We start from the raw sequence: 17,928 nt of genomic DNA, 5'->3' as shown, positions 1-17,928 counted from the left end.
AACAGCGCACGGCAGCTCTGACTGGCAAGAAGGTTGAGTCAGGTTTCGACGATGAGGCTCCCAAGCGCCTCGAGGAGGAAAACCTCAAGGTCAAGACCGAGAAGGAGAACAACGAGAGCATGGTCAAGGATGTCGAAGACTCTGTGCGTGATTTTGCTCGCGGCATTGAAGACAGCCTCAAGGAAGGCACCACGACCGCTACCAATGAGCACGAGAAGCGACGCTGGGAAGACGCTCTCGGTGTTGAGGACGAAGTCAGAGATTTCATCTTTGATCTCCAGCGTTCTAGCCGTGCCGCGCGTGTCCGCGCTCAGGACCGACGACCTACGTCTTCTTCGTCCCGATCCCCTGCTGCTGCAGCTCGCGCAGAGCCTACTCCGGCTGCCCCGGTCGCTCGCAATGAGAGCCCTGCTCCTCCCTCGCGTACTACCACCCCTGGCGGCTCATACTCGTCTTATAAGACCCCTGAAGAGCGTGCAGCCTTTATCAAGCAACAGGCTGAGCAGCGCATGGCCGAGAGACTTGCCGCTTTGGGCATCAAGGCTCCCACTAAGCCTGGTGAGACAGCTGCCCAGAGAATGGAGCGCGAGAGAGCCGAACGTGCTGCCAAGCTGCGCCAGGCAGAGGAGGAGGATGAGCGTCGCGAGGCTGAGCGACAGGCACGGCTTGCGGAAGAGACGGGTGCCCCAGCACCGGCCGCGAAGAAGCCCCCTCCACCGCCGTCGAGGAAGGCTGCTAAGAGTGACGCTGCTGAGAAAGAGCAAGCGGCTAAGCAAGCAGAGGAGGAGCGTCTTGCAAAAGAGCACGAGGAGCAACAGCGTGCCACCCAGGAGTTGGAGTAAGTTTTCTACGCAATTGTCGTTCACAGCCATATACTAAAGAGTGTTCAGGGCCACCGCTAGAGAGCAGCAAGATGACCTTGAGAACGAGCGACATGCCGCAGAGGCTCGGCTCAAGGCGCTTGAGGAACAAGTCAAGGCGGGCAAGCTTAAGAAGGAAGAGGAGAAGCGCAGGAAGAAGGCAGCCCTAGCTGAGCAAAAGGAAAAGGAGGCCAAGCTGGCAGCACAGAGAGCCGAGATTGAGGCGGCCCGCCAGCGCGAGTTGGAGCTCCAACGCCAGCTCGAGGCCATGAACGACGATGACGACAGCTCTTCAGATGATGAGGATGGTGTTGCTCAGATCACTCCTCAGGCATCAACCCCTACACAGGGCGGCAGCCAGATCAGCAGTCAAGAGCTCGAGAAGCAGCCTTCCTCGCCGCCTGCAGTCCCGACTGTGGTCACTAGCCCTCCCACCGAGAGCGAGAGCCGCAACCCGTACCATCGCATGCTCTCTCACTCTTCCGAGTCTACCTCAGGCCCAAGCGAGCCATCTGCGCCCGCCGCTGCCCCTCCGCCGCCGCCGGCACCGGCAGCAGCGCAGTCAACCAACCCCTTCCACCGTATGGCACAAGAGGGTAAGGCCACGCCCGCGGCGGCTACTCCCCCACCTCCCTCTGGTCCGTTCTCTCGCAAGCGCCCTGATGAGGACGATGACTGGGGCACGGATAAGGAGGATGACGATGAAGACTCCGACGACGACGAACGGCCTGGCGGCAGTAGTGCAGCGGCTCTGGCTTCTATCTTGTTCGGTACCATGGGGCCGCCCCGCCCGTTGTCGGCCACTGGAGACAAGCCGACCTCCAACCCCGTCAGCCCGCGTATCGGCAGTGACGCCTCACCTTCGTCCCCTCCTCCCCCTCCGCCTATGCCAGGCACCGGCGCCCCCCTCCGCCTCCCGGTCCTGCACCTGAGGCACCGTCAGCTCCTCCCCCGCCGCCTATGCCAGCGTCACCTGCCCCAGGCGGCCCTCCCCCGCCGCCGCCACCACCGCCAGGCATGGGCGCTCCGCCACCACCGCCTCCCCCGCCACCAGCGGGTGACGCACCTGCAGGCCCGCCGGCTGGGGGCCGGCCGTCAGGCTTGCTCAGCGAGATTCAGATGGGTAGAGCTCTGAAGAAGACCGAGACCCGTGACAAGAGCGGTGCCGCTACTGCTGGCCGCGTTTTGGATTAAGGGCGCTACAGGCCGGTACGTACAGACGTGATCGACCGTGTAAGGGGAAGACACATGTCATATGGGAGGCAGAGTTATGCTTGGGCATTTTGTTTCACTCCAGGATTTGTTGGAAGTAGATTCTATTCACAGTTGGCAAAGATTGAGGAAGGAGAGGTGTGCGTATGTTTCCGTATCAAACCCAAGTTCCCACTAGTAATGCTGCAAACCCCGAGTTTTCTTTATCCCTCTTGGCCCGTGGTCCGTCTGCGAGTCCGTCGTGTCAAACAAAGAACCCAAGCTCGGGAAACCCTGAACGTGGTGCAGGTGTGCCATGGCATCGATCTGGCGGCGGTGGCGCAAGTTACTTTCTAGCGCTATTCTATTACCGGCGCCAAAACGCCCATCGAAAGCCTGAAGCGTGTTGCGTGTGGAGCTTGTCGATTGTCTCTGCACGCAGGGAACGGTGCGGCGGTGGTGTTGTTGGCGTTGGTCTGGCGAAGGATCGAGAAGGGAGGGAGAGGTTCGGCCGTTTAGAGGGGATCAGACTTTTCCTTCTTCTTCTTCTTGCCTCCTCTCTGACCTCGGCCACGCGAGTGGACGAACGGATGGCGCTTTGCTTTCTTTTCTTTTAGAACCTCAAAGGAGCGGGGGGAGGGGTAGGGGGAGGGGTAGGGGGAGGGGGAGAGGGGAGGGGTTCAGGTTGGCAGGTTAGTCGGGCGATCTCGGGCAACTTTCAGCCCATCACGGACCTTGGGGGGGGTTGATGATCGCGCAACGAGGGGGGATTCACGAGATCTTTTGACGCAATGTCACCAGCTACAGGCATGAAACCGAGCCTGACTGTGGAAGAAGACATGCGCGCTTCCTGATGTTTGTTGACATGTCGTTGGAACAGAATGATGGGGGAGCAGAGCGGGCATGATCTGGAGGTGCATAAGTGCGGCACGATCTCTCTGGCTCTCATGTAGGGGTCTTGGTGTACCCGCCACGTCGACGATATCTCTGCAACGGTTGGTATACCCGGGCCGACTCTTTCGGAGCCATGTTGAACGAGATAAGGGATGTCGAGACTAAGGTAGGGGCACGGCCAAATTCATCACAATGGAAATGGTCTAGGGATGTTCTACATATGCACGTCGTCTCCTAACTTGCAGGTCAGAGTTACGGATACAATGTGAAGCTCAACTTCCGAGTCTGAAAACGGTTGCACTCGCCTTGGGAACCCCAAGACCAAGATGACGTGAAGAAGAAAGGGGGTGGATTTACGGGCCCCAATGAGGAGGAAGAGCAGCAAAGTCATGGATTCTCGGAGCTACGAGTAACTCGCAACGTCGACAACCAGATGTCATGCAAGGCAGTGCAAGGCACGTTGAGAGGGACGTGCTTTGCAGCATTTCTCTACCCTGCCATCCTCTCTACTCTATTTCTCTTACTCTATCTCTCCCGTCTACCGTCGGCCGAACCTGGGCTGTCATGGTTAAGAGCAAACGACACTACAACGTGATGAAACAGATGCACGGATAGTGTTCGCACGTAGCGCGAGAGAATAGCTCACGAGCTACGCTGAGCTCCAGCGTTCCCAGCCTCCAGGTTTTCGTTTTTTCCCCCCTCATCTATTCGAGGAAACAGCGGTGGGAGACTATGCTGTTGGAGAGGTCGCACCCGGTCGGTATTGATGTCTCAGTTCTGTGAGTCTGTGTGGTTGCCTAGTGGAAGGCCGAGTTGTGTCCGGGGTGGCGTTTGGAAAGGGCCCCGAAGTGTCTTCCGAAGGAAGGAATCATTATTCCTGGAGGCCTTTTGGCGTGAACAATGGTTGGTTTCAAGACCTAGCCTTTTCAATCTCCGTACAGAGAGAACGTTGTGAGAAGACAGAGAAAGAAAGAGAGTCCGAGGGATGTCATGTGAGGTGAGTGCGATGAATGGCCCATGGGCCTCGTACTCCTGAGATGGACCGGAGACCGAATGTTGGCCGATGCTTCACGTTTGCTTTTTCTCCTGGATGGGGACGACTTTTACGAACCAAAGATTGCAACAAGACAGTAGGCGAAAGACCCATATGCTAGCTTAGCTCCTCAACTCCCGTACGTATTTGCAAACTTAGTTCGGCAAGAAACCAAGGCAGACGGTGAAAAAGCAAATGAGATGGCAAATGCGTTGTGCCATTGTTGGGAAGACGGTAATGAGGACCATGAGGCATTGGGCATCTAGAGCGGCCAACCTTGGCCGTCAATGCTTCTTTCTAGGGTGTTGAGGATCACAGAGTCAACGTGCGATCGGTAAACGGACGGACGGCGACAATGCGCGTGTGCTCAAGGTGCCCAAAGCTTCCTCGACTGCCTTGGCTTTTAGCCTTTTTCCAGAGGGACAGCTCGTCGGTTCATCAGGCGATATGGGGCCCCCTTGGGGATTCTGCTTTAGACATGATAAGGCAATGTAGGACCAGGCCACAGGCTGCCTGGTGCTTTGTGATACCGTGCGCTAAGGGAGAAGGACGGCAAGCCTCACGGTGGGCAGGTGGGATGGGCATGGTCAATGGGAGGACGGCCGGCACTTTGGGTGGGTATATCAAAAGCAGCGCTATTAATATATAGAAAACAGGGATGTACGCTCAGGGGGCCCAGCCTGAAGAGTGACAGTCTGTGAAAGGGAGATAATGGAGCATTGGAGTGTGAGAGGGGTACAGTAGTGTGCTGCAACGGCGCGAGGGTCAATGGCCCGCGGTTGTTTGTGCATTGCGAGTTCCATTATTGAGTTGGCAGTCGGCCAAGCCGGGGGGGGAGCAAGATGGAGCAAGGGGATAGATGTGGTGAGAGGGTGACGAAACTTGACACTTTCTGGTCTGTTCCTTGTCTCTGAATTTTCCCATTAATTTCTCCATATCGTCAGGGAAGTGAAGAAAAGAAAATTTGATCTCCGGGGCGAATTCCGTGGGATGAGCTCGATGGATCGAACAAAACTTTTTTCCACGGCCCCAGAATCAAGAAGGCCACGAGGGGAACAGAAGATGCCGAAAATGGGGAAGACGGTCGAGCTAGATGCGTTGTCAATGATGTGCGAGATGGGATATCTCCCGTAGGGAAGATTTGCATCTTATGCGAAGATCGGCTGACAGGGAGTCATAACTGGGCTGACCCTTGGGCGAGGCGAAAGAGGTACATGCTGCCCCCTCACCGTTTGTGAACAAAATGCGCAGAATTGGAAAGGGGAATTCACATGAGAAAGAACTACTGTCAGGTACCGTGCCAGCACGGATAGAGGGTGTGGGAGTTGGAGGTGGAGGAGGAGTAAGCACGAGCGAGCTTCCAGAGGGGAAGAATGGCGACAGATAGAGAGAGAGAGAGGCGCCGCCAATGACGACCAGTAAAGAAGAAGATGCTCCGGCGAGCGAGCTCAAGGGGGACAAAAAAAGGGAAAGAAAAAAAAAAAGAGGGAAGCTGGTCCCCAGAACCCTGCCTGTCTGCTTGCCCGCAAGACCGGAAGACAGAAAGTCGCACTTGCGAGTTGCACGCACTCTCACTTGCAGCAGGTACGTACCGTCTGGACAGGGAAGTTGCTTCGAGACCGTGATGGAGCTGATGGGAGGAACAGGCAGGAACTTGGGAGTTGGTCCCAATTCTCATTGAAACATTGTCAGCCAACAGGAGCCAATGGGACGACGCGATGTGGAAATGGTTTGATTGGGGATCGTGAGCTGGGGTCGCGACAGGGCACGGGCGGAGACACAAGGTTTCTGTTCTCGAAGAGCAGGAAACATGTGCGAAGGGATTGATGATTCTAGGCGAGGAAGGGATGATGTCACGGATCATGGTGACCGGGGGTAGTGGGTTCCGCTCTCGGTACTTTCGTATCATCGGACGGGTCGTTTCTGTACACTACCTAGGTAGTCGGAGTCTCGCATGTCAACGCATCAAGCACGTAGCGGTGGTCAGATCATGGCAACTTCACAGCGTTGACGCTTAAGGTCGGCGGATTTGCATGCATCATAACTAGTGTCAGATGCCTCTCGACTTATGGTCCAGTGATTTCCTGTGCCTGACGGGATGGGGCGCCGATGATGGGATCTTGTCTCGACTCGTGAGACCCTTTCCCCGTACCTGACGGTTGCTGACCTCTCTGAACCCCAAGGTTTCGGGCCAAGTGGCAGGTGGAGAGACATATGTCGTAGCAAACGCGTCGCCGCAGTTGGCGCTTGCGAGCTGGAAGCTTGCCTTCCGTTTGGTATTCGCAAAAAAGAGTTTAGAGGGTTCCAGAGCCTCGATCCTTAATGGCCGACGAGTCGTTTACTTGTGATTGATAGACATTTAGGATTAGGCGTCCACACGGGTGCTAAACGTCGCAGGCCATTTGGAGTTGGCATGCTTATTCGTCAGGGCTCCTTTCCAACAATGCCACGGTGTGGCCACGGCTGGCGTCGCCTCTGCTTTCTGCTGACGGCAAGGCAAGGTGGACCACTACTCTCATCCGTGGCGTGGAGAGAAGAAGGATTTTAGGCTCCCCAACGTATATCCGTGCGGTTGCTGTTAGTCTATTCACGAGCAGCACCGATGACTCTCCGCAGCTCCCTGCATTGAGGCACGAGCCTCTAGTCGCTCTGGTTTTGGTTTTTTTTTCTTCCCTTTCTTTCCTGCGACTTGGGTTTAAATGGGTACCTTCCGTGGGTAACGTCCCCAGCGAAACCCGGTTCTAGAAGTCTGTTCAGCTGGGATAACCCCCTCCGAACAGCTGGGATGACGGGACAATGAGAGGAGTTTGAAAATGGATGCACTGGCACTTGCAGCCGCGTAGGATCCCTTCCCAGGTCCGAGCTGGTCTTGCTCACGGCCCAGCTGGCAGTGACTCCCGTCTTCCAGCTCAGCAGAGCACCGGACGAGAGATGGGCACAATCGGAATGGACCAGCGCAATCGCCTCTCGGTTTATATCATCGGCAAGTCAAAGTGAGACGACAGTCACATTCCGTACCTGACGATCTGGCCAGCTCAGGACGGGGTCCTGACTCTTGGGAGTGGTCTCAGTCTCACAACGGGGATAATCGTCGCAAGACATTTCTTCTTATAAAACTAGACGGGGGAAAAGCTGCTAAATTTGCCCACTGGGTGTCAGTCCGACAAAAAGAAACCGAAGAAAGAAATTGAGACGAAAAGAAAGAACGAGCTTCCTGTCCAGCCTTCAGCGGTTATCCGTGATTTCCTACCCGTGAATTGGTTGGGAGAGCCCAGTTTCATCGGACAGAGCACGACAGCCAATGGGGAAGCTCAGCAGTGAGGCGCGGCGGTTCTGATTGGTGGATGGCCTGCGCGTTGTTGTTCTTTCCCGAATTGGTGAGACGCGTCATTTACGCGCCGACTTCATTCCATCTCCTCTTCCCCAAGCTCTCGACCCAATCAATCCCAGCAGTACCAGCATCAGCACTGCACGCACAAGGCCATCAAAGGAAGACCAGACGAGGGGTGCTGCACAGAGAGCGAAACCTCGTCGCAGAGCGAGACATTGGCCTCTCTTCCCGCGACCCCGAGCCAGCTAGCCATCCAGCCCTCGCACAACGCACACAACAGCTTTCGCTGTACGAAATTTCGCCCCTCGCCCTCTCAGATAGGAGAGCCCAGTACTTTTACGGCTGCAGATCGGCCGAATGACGGCAACTGGGCGCTTAGCCGTGCAACCACTACCGTGATTGAGCTAGTACCAGGCCATCGCCCAGAGAAAGCAAAGGTGGGTTTCGTGGTGTCCTTTCCGAGGCCTCGGGCTACTGCGCAGCTGGACTCAATTTCATTCGGCGTTCTTTGACATCCGGTGGTTTCGAGACGGACCTCGACGAACGGCCGCCACAACGAGTACGAGACAAGAAGAAGGAAGTGCGATATCACAGTTTGAGCCATTCGTCCACACTATCCACAGATATTCCCCGGCAGAGCCCTGCATGCAACATCATCCACTGCCCACCGAGCTGCATTCACAATCTCCAGCTGCCATTTCTAGCAATCATCCTTGGGGGTGTCTGGAAGTAGGGACCTTGGGGGGAGCACGCGCAGTGGACAGAACCAACGGCGCACACAAGATTATGTTTGAAAGAGACAGGGCAAAAGAGGAGACCGGCCTATGAAGCCCGCGGCCCACTACGGGCTCTCGCATGAACCGCAAAACCTGCTTGCATACAGTATGTGCATAGCATAGCCTTCCTGTCCTGTCGCCGACTTTTGCCCATTCACATTTCGTACAATCGTCGTCACCTCGCTAGACCTTCTACACGTGTATCTTTTTTGCTCCTCGGCCGGACGTAACCCGCGCGTACCTTTACCCCCCTCCCTCCCCACTGCACCTGACTCTGACAGGCCTGGCCCTGGGAGCATTGACTCTTTGAGCTTCTCTTTGCTGACATCGACCTGAATTGGATGGAGCTGGAAAAAAGCCTGTTCGACTCCTCCTCCGATTTGGACCTCAATTGACCAACTGACCAAGCTGGCTAGCCGTCTCTTTCGACTGCGCGGCCCAAGCAAACGCGCAGAGACGAACGCAAATCCGCGCCTGACAGAAACCAACGGCCCAGGGCACCGACCCCAGATACGGGACGGATACCGGTAGTGTGCACTGCGCATCGCGTCTCCTCCATCCGTTCGTCCCTCCTCTCTGATCTTTCTGCTCACTGTCTCCCGTGCTCGACCGACAATCCAATCGTCAACCCTCGACTTTTCGTTCGGGACGGCGTGTTCCATCCAACGGTCGACGCTCTCTGTCGCCCTCCTTCGTATCCATCCATACCTCTCCCGCGTCCGCGCTCACGTATCCCATCATCGCGCATCCATCTATCCCCCATCTCACAGACTCACCCCCATTATCCATGCATGGTATGCCATCGCACCCCGGGCGATATCAAGCACATTCACGCACACCACACACCATTACACTCCCTGCATCTAACCAGACTACGGAGGTCGTCTACGTACACTGCACACCCTTGCTACCACCTTCGGCGTACCCTAGCCTGGTCAGTCGTGTCACAGCCCACGCTCCTCTCGTCCAATCGCCCATTCCTCCCGTGCTCCAGAGGCTCCACCGGACATCTCTGGGCTTGCTGAGCTGGCCGCCCACCTCTTCAAAGACATCCCGGTCCTCTCCACTCGCCTTGGCTGAAATCAATCCATCTTCTGCCGCCGACTCCCACGCTACTACTTACTACTTACTACTTTGCTACTTCGCTACTTCCACTACTTTACTTGATCCTCCTCACTACCTGTTGCCGCTCGCTCGCCTATTACATCTTGCCTACCCTCCTCTCCCTCGCGTGGTATCGTGCCTGATATCCCCTCTTTTCTTTTCAACCTTTCCGCAGCCATAAGCCGAATCTCACTCACACTCGCACACACTTTCACCACCACGTCCGGCATCAAAAGACATCGTGTCTATTCAACTCGGTCGATTTGCATACAAATCCGCCATCGCTCAGCTTATCGCATCGTGTCAACCAAGGTCGCAATTCGTCGCTGTACTTGGAATTTGACCGCCAAAAAGCCCCCTTGCATTCACGACCCACAAGTCATTTCCAGAGTCTAGACCCAACCAAGGTGAGCCATGAATCTCCTCACTTACTCTCCTCCCTTCAATCATGCGGAACCCCGTTCGGGCTCAGGAACCTTGGAAGCCGGGCCCCGTCAGGTCAAGAGAGTCAAGACCACGCCTGCAACTACTTATCTAACCTTATGCCTTGCGGATCGCTGACATGCCCTCCCGCTTACAGCCCGCTGCTTGCCGCAAACGCCATTAACACTTGTTGGAGACGATATCGAGCAGCTTAATCGGCCGACATGGCCAAACCAACACGCTACACCGGCTCCCATGAGCCTTTGCAAATTTACCAAGACGACTTCTTCGAGAACTCGACAGCAATGATCAACCACGCACCCATGCCTGCTGTTTCCAAGCCTCCAAGGAGACCACTCGGCGCAACAAGCAACAACAACGTTGTCCTCAACCCTCCCATGCTCGCGTCCGACAGACATTCACCCTTGAAGGCGTCGTCCGGCAACTCAAAATCGCCTCTTGCTCCGCTCAAGTCGCAAGGCAGCAAACTGAACATGGTACCAATGGCGCCGCCATCAGCAAACTCCCAGAACACCGATTCGCTGCACAAGAAGCCCTATCTGTCCAAGTTCAAGACCGTCGCACAAAAGCCTCCTTCCGTGGACCTCACCGCCGGCTTCGGGAAAGAAAACGTCCATCCGCAACTGTACCCTGCGCCGCCGACAATAAACTTCGACCAGTTCTACATGCACAAGGGCCCGGGCAAGCGCACACTGATGGAGGCTGCCCCTATCAAAGAGTCGAGACCGCTGAAGAAAGTAAAGGCCGACGAGTCCGGTCTGCCACCACACGATTCCTTTCCTGCGATTGTCGACGATGGAACGAAACCAGGACATAGTTACGCGACTTTGATCGGAATGGCCATCCTTCGATCACCACAACGGCGTCTGACCCTCGCCCAGATTTACAAGTGGATTTCCGATACCTACTCGTTTTACAAGGCGGAGGAATCGGGCTGGCAGAACAGCATTCGACACAACCTCAGTCTTCACAAGGCCTTTATTAAGGTTGAGCGACCAAAGGACGACCCTGGCAAGGGCAACTATTGGACTATTCAGGAAGGCATGGAGCAGCAGTTTATGAAGGACAAGCCGGCAAGGAAAACCGCCACGACCGCCGAGAACGTGCCCGTCATGTCGACCCGTATGGAGCCCTCTAGACCGGTAAATGTGCCCATCCAAGAGCCGACCCTTCCGCCTCCCGCACCCATCAGGCATGCAACGCTGCCGCCTCTGCCTACTTCGCAGGCTACTGTCGCCGTCGAGTTCTCGTCCGATGCTACCATTCCAGTCTCGGATTCGGCCGCACCGGAAGACGGACAAGACAAGCTGGATCACGAATGCTCACCTCTGCCTCCCACGATGCACTCTTCACCGCCAATCCCGCGACACATGGAGCCCCGCAGTCGTACGCCTCCGCCGCCTGGGCGCGGTCCCGTCTCTTCGATTACGAGATCGCACAAGAGAAAATTTGCGTCCATGGACGACAGTGGTTATATCTCATCCCTTGAGTCGTCGGCTCTGCGCCCACAGAAGACTGGCATTCTCACATCTGAAGCCGACCGTCCTCGGAAGCGTAGTCGCGCAGGCAGGGCTGAGGACGAGATTGCTCGCTTGCGCGCGTCGTCTTATGATAGCCCTAGCAAGGGTCGGTCATACAACGCGTTCGCCCCACCGTCCTCGTCGCCGCTCCGCCAGCAGGGCCAGATGCTGCCACCGCTTACACCAGCCATGAAGCTGAAACCACCCACGAAGGCCCCGCCCTCTGCGTCGCCCAACACCAACCTCCGCATGCACCGCGAAAATGTCCGCCAGATGCTCCAGTCTCCTATCCGCAAGATGGCTGGCACTGGTGAAGGCAATGCCCCGTGGAGTCCGGCCTTCAACTTGGACGAGAGCGTCTACAACTACAACCTCATGACGACTAATGATTTCGATATCTTCCAAGACATGGATAACGACTTCTTCGATGGCTTGCCTCAAGAGTCACCCTCCAAGAAGTCCGGCGGAAAACGACCGCGACCTGAGCGCACACACTCCGCCAATGCCTTGACCGATACTAATGACTCTGGCAACGGCAACAAGTCGGTGCTTTCAACGCCCTTTTTGAAGGCACCCGCGCAATCCAACGCCATGTGGGAGACTCCCAGCAAGGTTTTTGATGGGCTTTCCTCGCCCATCAAGGCCAACGATGGCTCTTCGCAATGGAGATTCCCCTCGCCGACCAAGATCTCCAGCTCTTTCTACGAGGTGGCGGCCGAGGGCGACTGGCCTTCCTTCTCCTTTGACACCACCGACTTCATGGCGGAAGAGGCTACCGAATACTCGGGTCTCGATATCCTGCAAGGCTTCGAGAAGATTGGCTCTGGCTCGCAACCCAAGTCTTCGGGTTCCAAGCCTGGCAAGCCCGCATTTGGACGGAGTTACACCTCGCAATTCTAATCTCATCTCAAAATGAGACCATTCCGTCTCATTGGCGCTGAGACATGACGACCGTTACGATGTATGAACGCACTTTACTGGCATGACGTCCTCGATGCTCAGGCATTCGCGCGACTGTTTCGACCCACACGATAATGGAGCGGGAACCAAAAAACACTTTGGACTGATTTGACTTTAAAGACTAATGTCTGATGCGGGCTTCGAGGCTTTCACAATTCTCTTGTCCATGATTGTTTGCTTTATGATAATGAACGAAGCAGTGCACATATTGTCTGGCTTTTTGGCGGGGAGGAACATCATTCTGGGGGAAAGCAGGGAGACATCGGATTCTGCTTTTTTTCCCTTTTGCCCCGTCCGATCGGACATGGGATCACATTCTCTATGGGTATGGCAGGAAATTTGATTTTTTTTTCGTTTGGGCTAGAATGGCCCTATTGTTGTATTGTGTGTAGTAGAACATGGACTGGATGGACAGCTGTGGCAGAACATGATTCTCGCTACTTGCTGAGAATATTGGCAGTGATCAATTTTAGTACTGAACACGCACTTGGCAGACATTAGAATCAGTGAGATGACTATTCGCCGATCTCCACCACAGCAGTTTACTCTGTCCTCACACGTATCTTGACATATTACACGTATGACAAACTCATCGTTGCTGAACTCACTTTGTTCCTGGATCAAGATGCTCTACACGTACGTCGATAATTTGGCTTGGTCATGAACTCAGAAACGGGTATCTTATCGAAATGCTCTCTAAATCCGCATTGCCCAACATCGTCTATGTCTTTGTTAAAATCTTTCGCCTTGTCCAGAACTCATAAAAACGCCATGTTTACCCTTTCCTACATCTCCCTGCCGAGCCGTGCCGGGGTCCTGTTTCATCACAAAATAAAGGAAACGCATTCACAATCATTGCCTCTTTCATAGCCACTGCCGACACCATACCACTCACATCTCAGATCTCAGAGGCTGGGGTTGAGTATCGGCTTTCTGTCAGTATATGCCCATCCTCGTGGCCCATCCGGATTCCTTTTGATTGATGTTAATCTGGTAGGGGAAAGGGTTCGATCCCTGCGTGGTTATCGGAGGGATGTGGTCCTTGTGGGCATTGACGAAGGTGATGACCTTCATAACGGTCGTCATGAGGGTCTGTTCCATGGCCTTGCGGACCTTTGCGCGCTCTGTTGTGCCACCAAGGTCAGTCAGTATTCGTCTCCCTCCTCCAAGGTACAAGTCCAAAAGAACATGAGGGCGTGTAGTAGGAACACCAACCAGTCTCCGTCCTGGGCTCGGCGACGGTGACCTTGACGGTCCAGCACTCCCAGCAGACCTCCTCGTCGCCGCGCATAAGCCAGGCCTTGCGGCGCTTCTTCTCAAAGAACTGGACGTTGAGCTGGCCGCGCCCTCCCCCGCCGCCGCCCGAGCCCGTCGAGGTTGACGATGAGGAGCGCTCAGCATCGAGCTGTCGGACGAGTGCGGTGGCGCGTTGCTCGATCATGGTCTCGAGCTCGACATCGTCGACGTAGGGAAGGGTCAGGTCGAGCACTTCGCGCGTATAGGGGACAACGGCGGGGAAGAAGCGGTGGAAGAAGATTGTGTGGAGGATTCCTGCGAGCTTGGTTTTAGTTTCTGGCTGTTTAGGATAGGCATGTGTCACTAATTTTTGCGCCCGCGTGTGCGCGTGGGGAGGTTGGATGCGGGCATCGTGGCGTTGAGGTTCGGGGGTTTGTTCGTTCGTGAGGGATATGACGTCTAGCGGGGCTGCCGCTGCGGGCTGCGGGAAGGGAGGAGTGACATAAGGGGGGAACGGTTTACCTTTGACGACATCCCGTACGGAGGCCGGGTCGGCGAAGGCGTCTAGGATAAACTCGGGAGGGGTTTGCTGCTGCATCTTGCCTGGTGAAGGGGATTATGCGTTTGTATGTGGTTTGGTAGGGCGGTGGTGATGGTCGTTGGACAATGCGGCTGGCGCGAGGCGTAGGAACGAGAGCCGTAACCGAAGTCAGCAGTGACAACCGACTTCTCTGATAGTGATAGGGAGTTAGTGTCAGATGCTGAGGGGCAAAGCTCAGCCCAGTGCAGATGCGCCGCATCGATAAGGGGCGGGCGGACACAGGAGAGGGGATGGGTGATGGGGGATGGGGGATGGCCCGGGGACAAGAGAGGAGGGATTAGAGGCAGGGATGGATGGGCATTCACCCCGAGCTGGGTCCCGGGGAGGAGAGTGCCTGTGGTCCTGTGCAGTAGCAGTGTGGGCAGTGGGCGGTCGCCGGTACCTACGTTGTATGTATGTTGTAGGTACCTTGGGCGGCAATGCGTTTGTGGTGTCGAGGTGCGGTACCGGTCGGTGCTTGGGAGTGCTTCAGCCACACCTGCTGGGAACTCTGGAAGGTCCACGGGCATGAATTAATGATTTGACGCGGGTCGCGGTTGTGGCTGGGCCGAGGTAATCACGGTTCACGACTCGCAGAGCAGCAGCAAGCAGCAGCAACCACAGCAGCGGCAGCTCTTTACTGCCCCCCAGGTCATTACGTTGCCGACAAGCCTTCCTGGAGCTCACCTAGAACATCCAATCTTGGGTGCACTGGGAGAAAGGACAATCTCGATTTTCTCCTTACCGAAACTCTCGACCTTTAGTTTCTCGAACTCTCTCTTTTGCGAGGTCAATCGGGTTCTCCCTGATTCATTAGTGTTCTTCCCTTCTATTCCCCAGTTAGGTTTTTTTTTTATTACAACATCTCAGCACTCATCCAATCCAACCCAACCTTACCTTTGCCGACGCCTCGCATATCCTGTAGCCGCGGCGCATATCATATTACCATGTTGGAAGCGACTCGGCGATGGTTCCGCCGGAATAGGACGCCTCTTGCCATCGGCGTCGGAGTCGTCGGCGCTGGCTACGTCGTGACGCAATATGTTTTGGGCAAGATCAACGATGCGCGGGAGCGCATGGGCAGCGACCGTATCGCAAAGGAGAAGTGAGTCTCTCCCCCTCTTTTCACATCCCTGCTTCCATTCCGTTCTTCATGGGAACTGTTGAACTAACACGAGACCGCAATGGGAGCAGTCTCCGCCGTCGATTCGAGCAGAACCAGGAGGATTGCACCTTTACCGTCCTCGCCCTCCTCCCTTCGGCAACGACCAACATCCTCGAAGCCATGAACACGGAGAAGATCACGTATGAGATCCAGAAGATGAAGGGTCAGACAAAGAGCCTCAAGGCCGGTGAGAGCGTCAGCCCCCCAAGCATCGCGGATACCACCATGACCGAGGACGACGGCCGGAGCATGGTCAGCAGCAGTGTTCAGAGCGAGAGCGGCGTGCACGCGAGCATGGTGACAGTGCCGAGCGCGACTTCGGCACCCGCGGGAGGCGCCGAGGGTGGTGCATCGCAGGATGGAGGCGCTGCGGCGGCGGCGGCGGCGCAGAAGAACAAGAAGTCCAAGAGGCAACTGTGGGACGACTTAACGATAAGCTGTGAGTGAAGGTCAATGAACTTGATATGTGTAAGGGAAATGCTGACAACAAGTGTAGCCATCACAAGAGCGTTCACATTGCTATACACTCTCGCGCTGCTGACAATGCTGACGAGGGTCCAACTCAACCTCCTCGGCCGTCGCAGCTACCTGTCGAGCGTGATATCCCTCGCTACCGGCACCGCGCAGGCCACCATTAGCCTCGAAAACAACGACGACGATGGCCTCGACCAGCCCTACGGCAACGACTTTGAGACAAACCGCCGGTACCTGACTTTCAGCTGGTGGCTCCTTAATGAGGGGTGGAAGGAGCTCAGCCAGCGCGTCGAGGCCGCCGTTCGCCAGGTCTTTGGCCACCTCAGCCCGCGCGACCTGCTCAGTTTCGAGCAGTTCTCGGAGCTGACGCTTGCGGTCCGTAAGATCATCGAGGGTGCCACCCCTGAGGAGCGTAGGGCGGCGACATGGCTGCCCTACCTCCTCCCGCCGCGGGACCGCGAGGATCACGTCCTGCGTGAGTCGGGCATTCTCGAGGAGAGCATCGTAGTGCTGTCCGAGAGCACCACGTCGCAGTCGCCGTCGTCGTCACCCGCAGTGAGGAGGCTCCTCGATGAGACGTCGGACCTTATCGAGTCCCCTTCCTTCACGCACGTACTCACCCTTATCCTCGACGCGGGCTTCTCCCTACTTGTGGACAAGAAACTCGCGTCCGCAGCGTTCGATAAGCCCGACCTGGCGCAGTCTGAGCCGCGAACATCACAGGTTGTGCTACTGCCCAAGATCCTCTCGGTGCTCACGCGGCAAGCGCACGTCATTGGCAACGGCATGCCTAACGAGTATCTCCAGGAGATGGAGCAGGTAGCCGACCTCGAGGGGTTCGCGGCCGTAGTATATTCGAGCAACTGGGAGAACGAGATTCACGACGATGAGGGTGGCATCATGGCGAGCGCCGTGGACGTAAGGGCGAGCCAGGGTACTACGACCGCCACCAACATCCCCAGCCAGACGCAGGGGACGACGCAGGGGACCGGGGAGGAGAGCGTCGTCATGGTGAACCCGGCAACCAGCTTCGAGAGCGCATGGGGCCGGGCTGTGGATAAGAAGTAGGGATGAGTCCAACATTTTAGGAATACAACCTCCGCTTCGAACATGATTTTGATGCGCGAGCTGAGTATATGACCAATCTAATGAGTATCATGGGTACGGCGGCACGGACGGATGGGCAAAGCTGGGTACGAGAATTATGAGGTATCGATTGTATAATTCTATGGCAAGAGAAAGATGGATCATCTCGAATCTGTACCAATATCACGGGGTCTAGCCTAGAACAAAAGACAGTGGCTCCGTTCTTTTCTTTCGGTCTATCCCGTACTGACGTATTCATCATGGGATTTGGTCTCTTATCGTGACGGGCTCCCGTTGACCAAGGTATTCGGCTCCATGTTCGGTCCACGCTCCCCTGAACTCGAGCTTGAGCTTGATATCTAGACCCTCTGTGGCTTCGTCTTTCGCGCATGAGATTCTCTTCGGAGCGAGTCGAACGAGAGCCGGTACAAGAGGCAGCTAGTTTCGGGTCTGGTCTTGGGACCACGTGTCGTCTTTCGTTATGTTCTTGTATTCGATGCTCTATGGCAACGGGCTCCCATCACATCAAGCCCCTGACGAACTGGTCCAGACCAAGCTCGAATAATTCGTTCTTCACGCCCTCGCCGCCTTTGTGCTCGGCCGGTGACAGGGGGTTCTTGACGACTGCAGCATACGTGTCAGTAACCGCTTCCCGGTTCAGGCTTTGGCTATCGGATCTCTCGCCCGGAGGTAGGTAGAAACCTACCGTATTCAACCCAAAGGTTAATGTAAATCTGATGCAACACGTTGCGCATGCTCATAGTGCCCGTGTCGGTGAGCATGACGAAGCGCAGGTTCGAGGGCGTCTCGTAGTAGTGCAGCTTGTAGGCCGAGGTGCGGTAGCTGATGAAGGCGTCGTCGTCGCCGCCGAGCTTGCGGACCATGTTGCGCAGCGAGAAGACGGTGCCGAAGATGAGCTTGGCGTCGTCCTTTGCCGAGTTGACCTGGCTCCGGCGAAGCTGCTGTGATGGCGGGCCGCCCGAGTTAGGCGTTGTCCCTGGGACCGGGAGGGGCGTTTGGGACGGCGGTCGCTCGGCGGGGAGCCATGTTTTTGAGTAGATGCATTCCGTGTGCCGGTCGAAGATGTAGAAGGAGTAGACGACCATCGTGGGCGGGCTGAGGCGGCGCCGAGGTGCGCCGGGTGGGGGGAGGATGTCGGTGTGAGGCGGCGGAGACTGGCGATATCAGGGGCGCATGCCGTTGAGGGATCGTATGCAATGTATCTCGAGGGATCGAATGTCAGATTGGGGTGTCGATGCCGTCGTCAATGTGTT

General features: G+C 56.1%; 3 protein-coding genes across 3 annotated transcripts; 2 read left to right on the top strand and 1 right to left on the bottom strand.

The window, feature by feature from the left end:
• Positions 1-9,836: 9,836 nt before the first annotated feature.
• On the top strand, positions 9,837-12,053 carry ColSpa_06827 (forkhead protein sep1; the record flags this gene model as incomplete). The annotated part of the gene is made up of 1 exon (XM_049273039.1): positions 9,837-12,053. The coding sequence occupies one exon, from the start codon at positions 9,837-9,839 to the stop codon at positions 12,051-12,053; it is 2,217 nt and encodes a 738-aa protein (XP_049128996.1).
• Positions 12,054-13,049: 996 nt separating this feature from the next.
• On the bottom strand, positions 13,050-13,947 carry ColSpa_06826 (autophagy-related protein 101; the record flags this gene model as incomplete). The annotated part of the gene is made up of 2 exons (XM_049273038.1): positions 13,050-13,237; positions 13,329-13,947. The coding sequence occupies 2 exons, from the start codon at positions 13,945-13,947 to the stop codon at positions 13,050-13,052; spliced, it is 807 nt and encodes a 268-aa protein (XP_049128995.1).
• A 929-nt stretch (positions 13,948-14,876) lies between these two features.
• On the top strand, positions 14,877-16,636 carry ColSpa_06825 (peroxisomal biogenesis factor 3; the record flags this gene model as incomplete). The annotated part of the gene is made up of 3 exons (XM_049273037.1): positions 14,877-15,034; positions 15,124-15,533; positions 15,591-16,636. The coding sequence occupies 3 exons, from the start codon at positions 14,877-14,879 to the stop codon at positions 16,634-16,636; spliced, it is 1,614 nt and encodes a 537-aa protein (XP_049128994.1).
• Between the last annotated feature and the right edge of the window lie 1,292 nt (positions 16,637-17,928).

Source organism: Colletotrichum spaethianum, assembly GCF_022836535.1.
Source record: "Colletotrichum spaethianum MAFF 239500 DNA, contig17, whole genome shotgun sequence".
NCBI classification, from domain to species: Eukaryota; Fungi; Ascomycota; class Sordariomycetes; order Glomerellales; family Glomerellaceae; genus Colletotrichum; species Colletotrichum spaethianum.
This window is presented reverse-complemented; position numbering and strand designations above follow the sequence as displayed.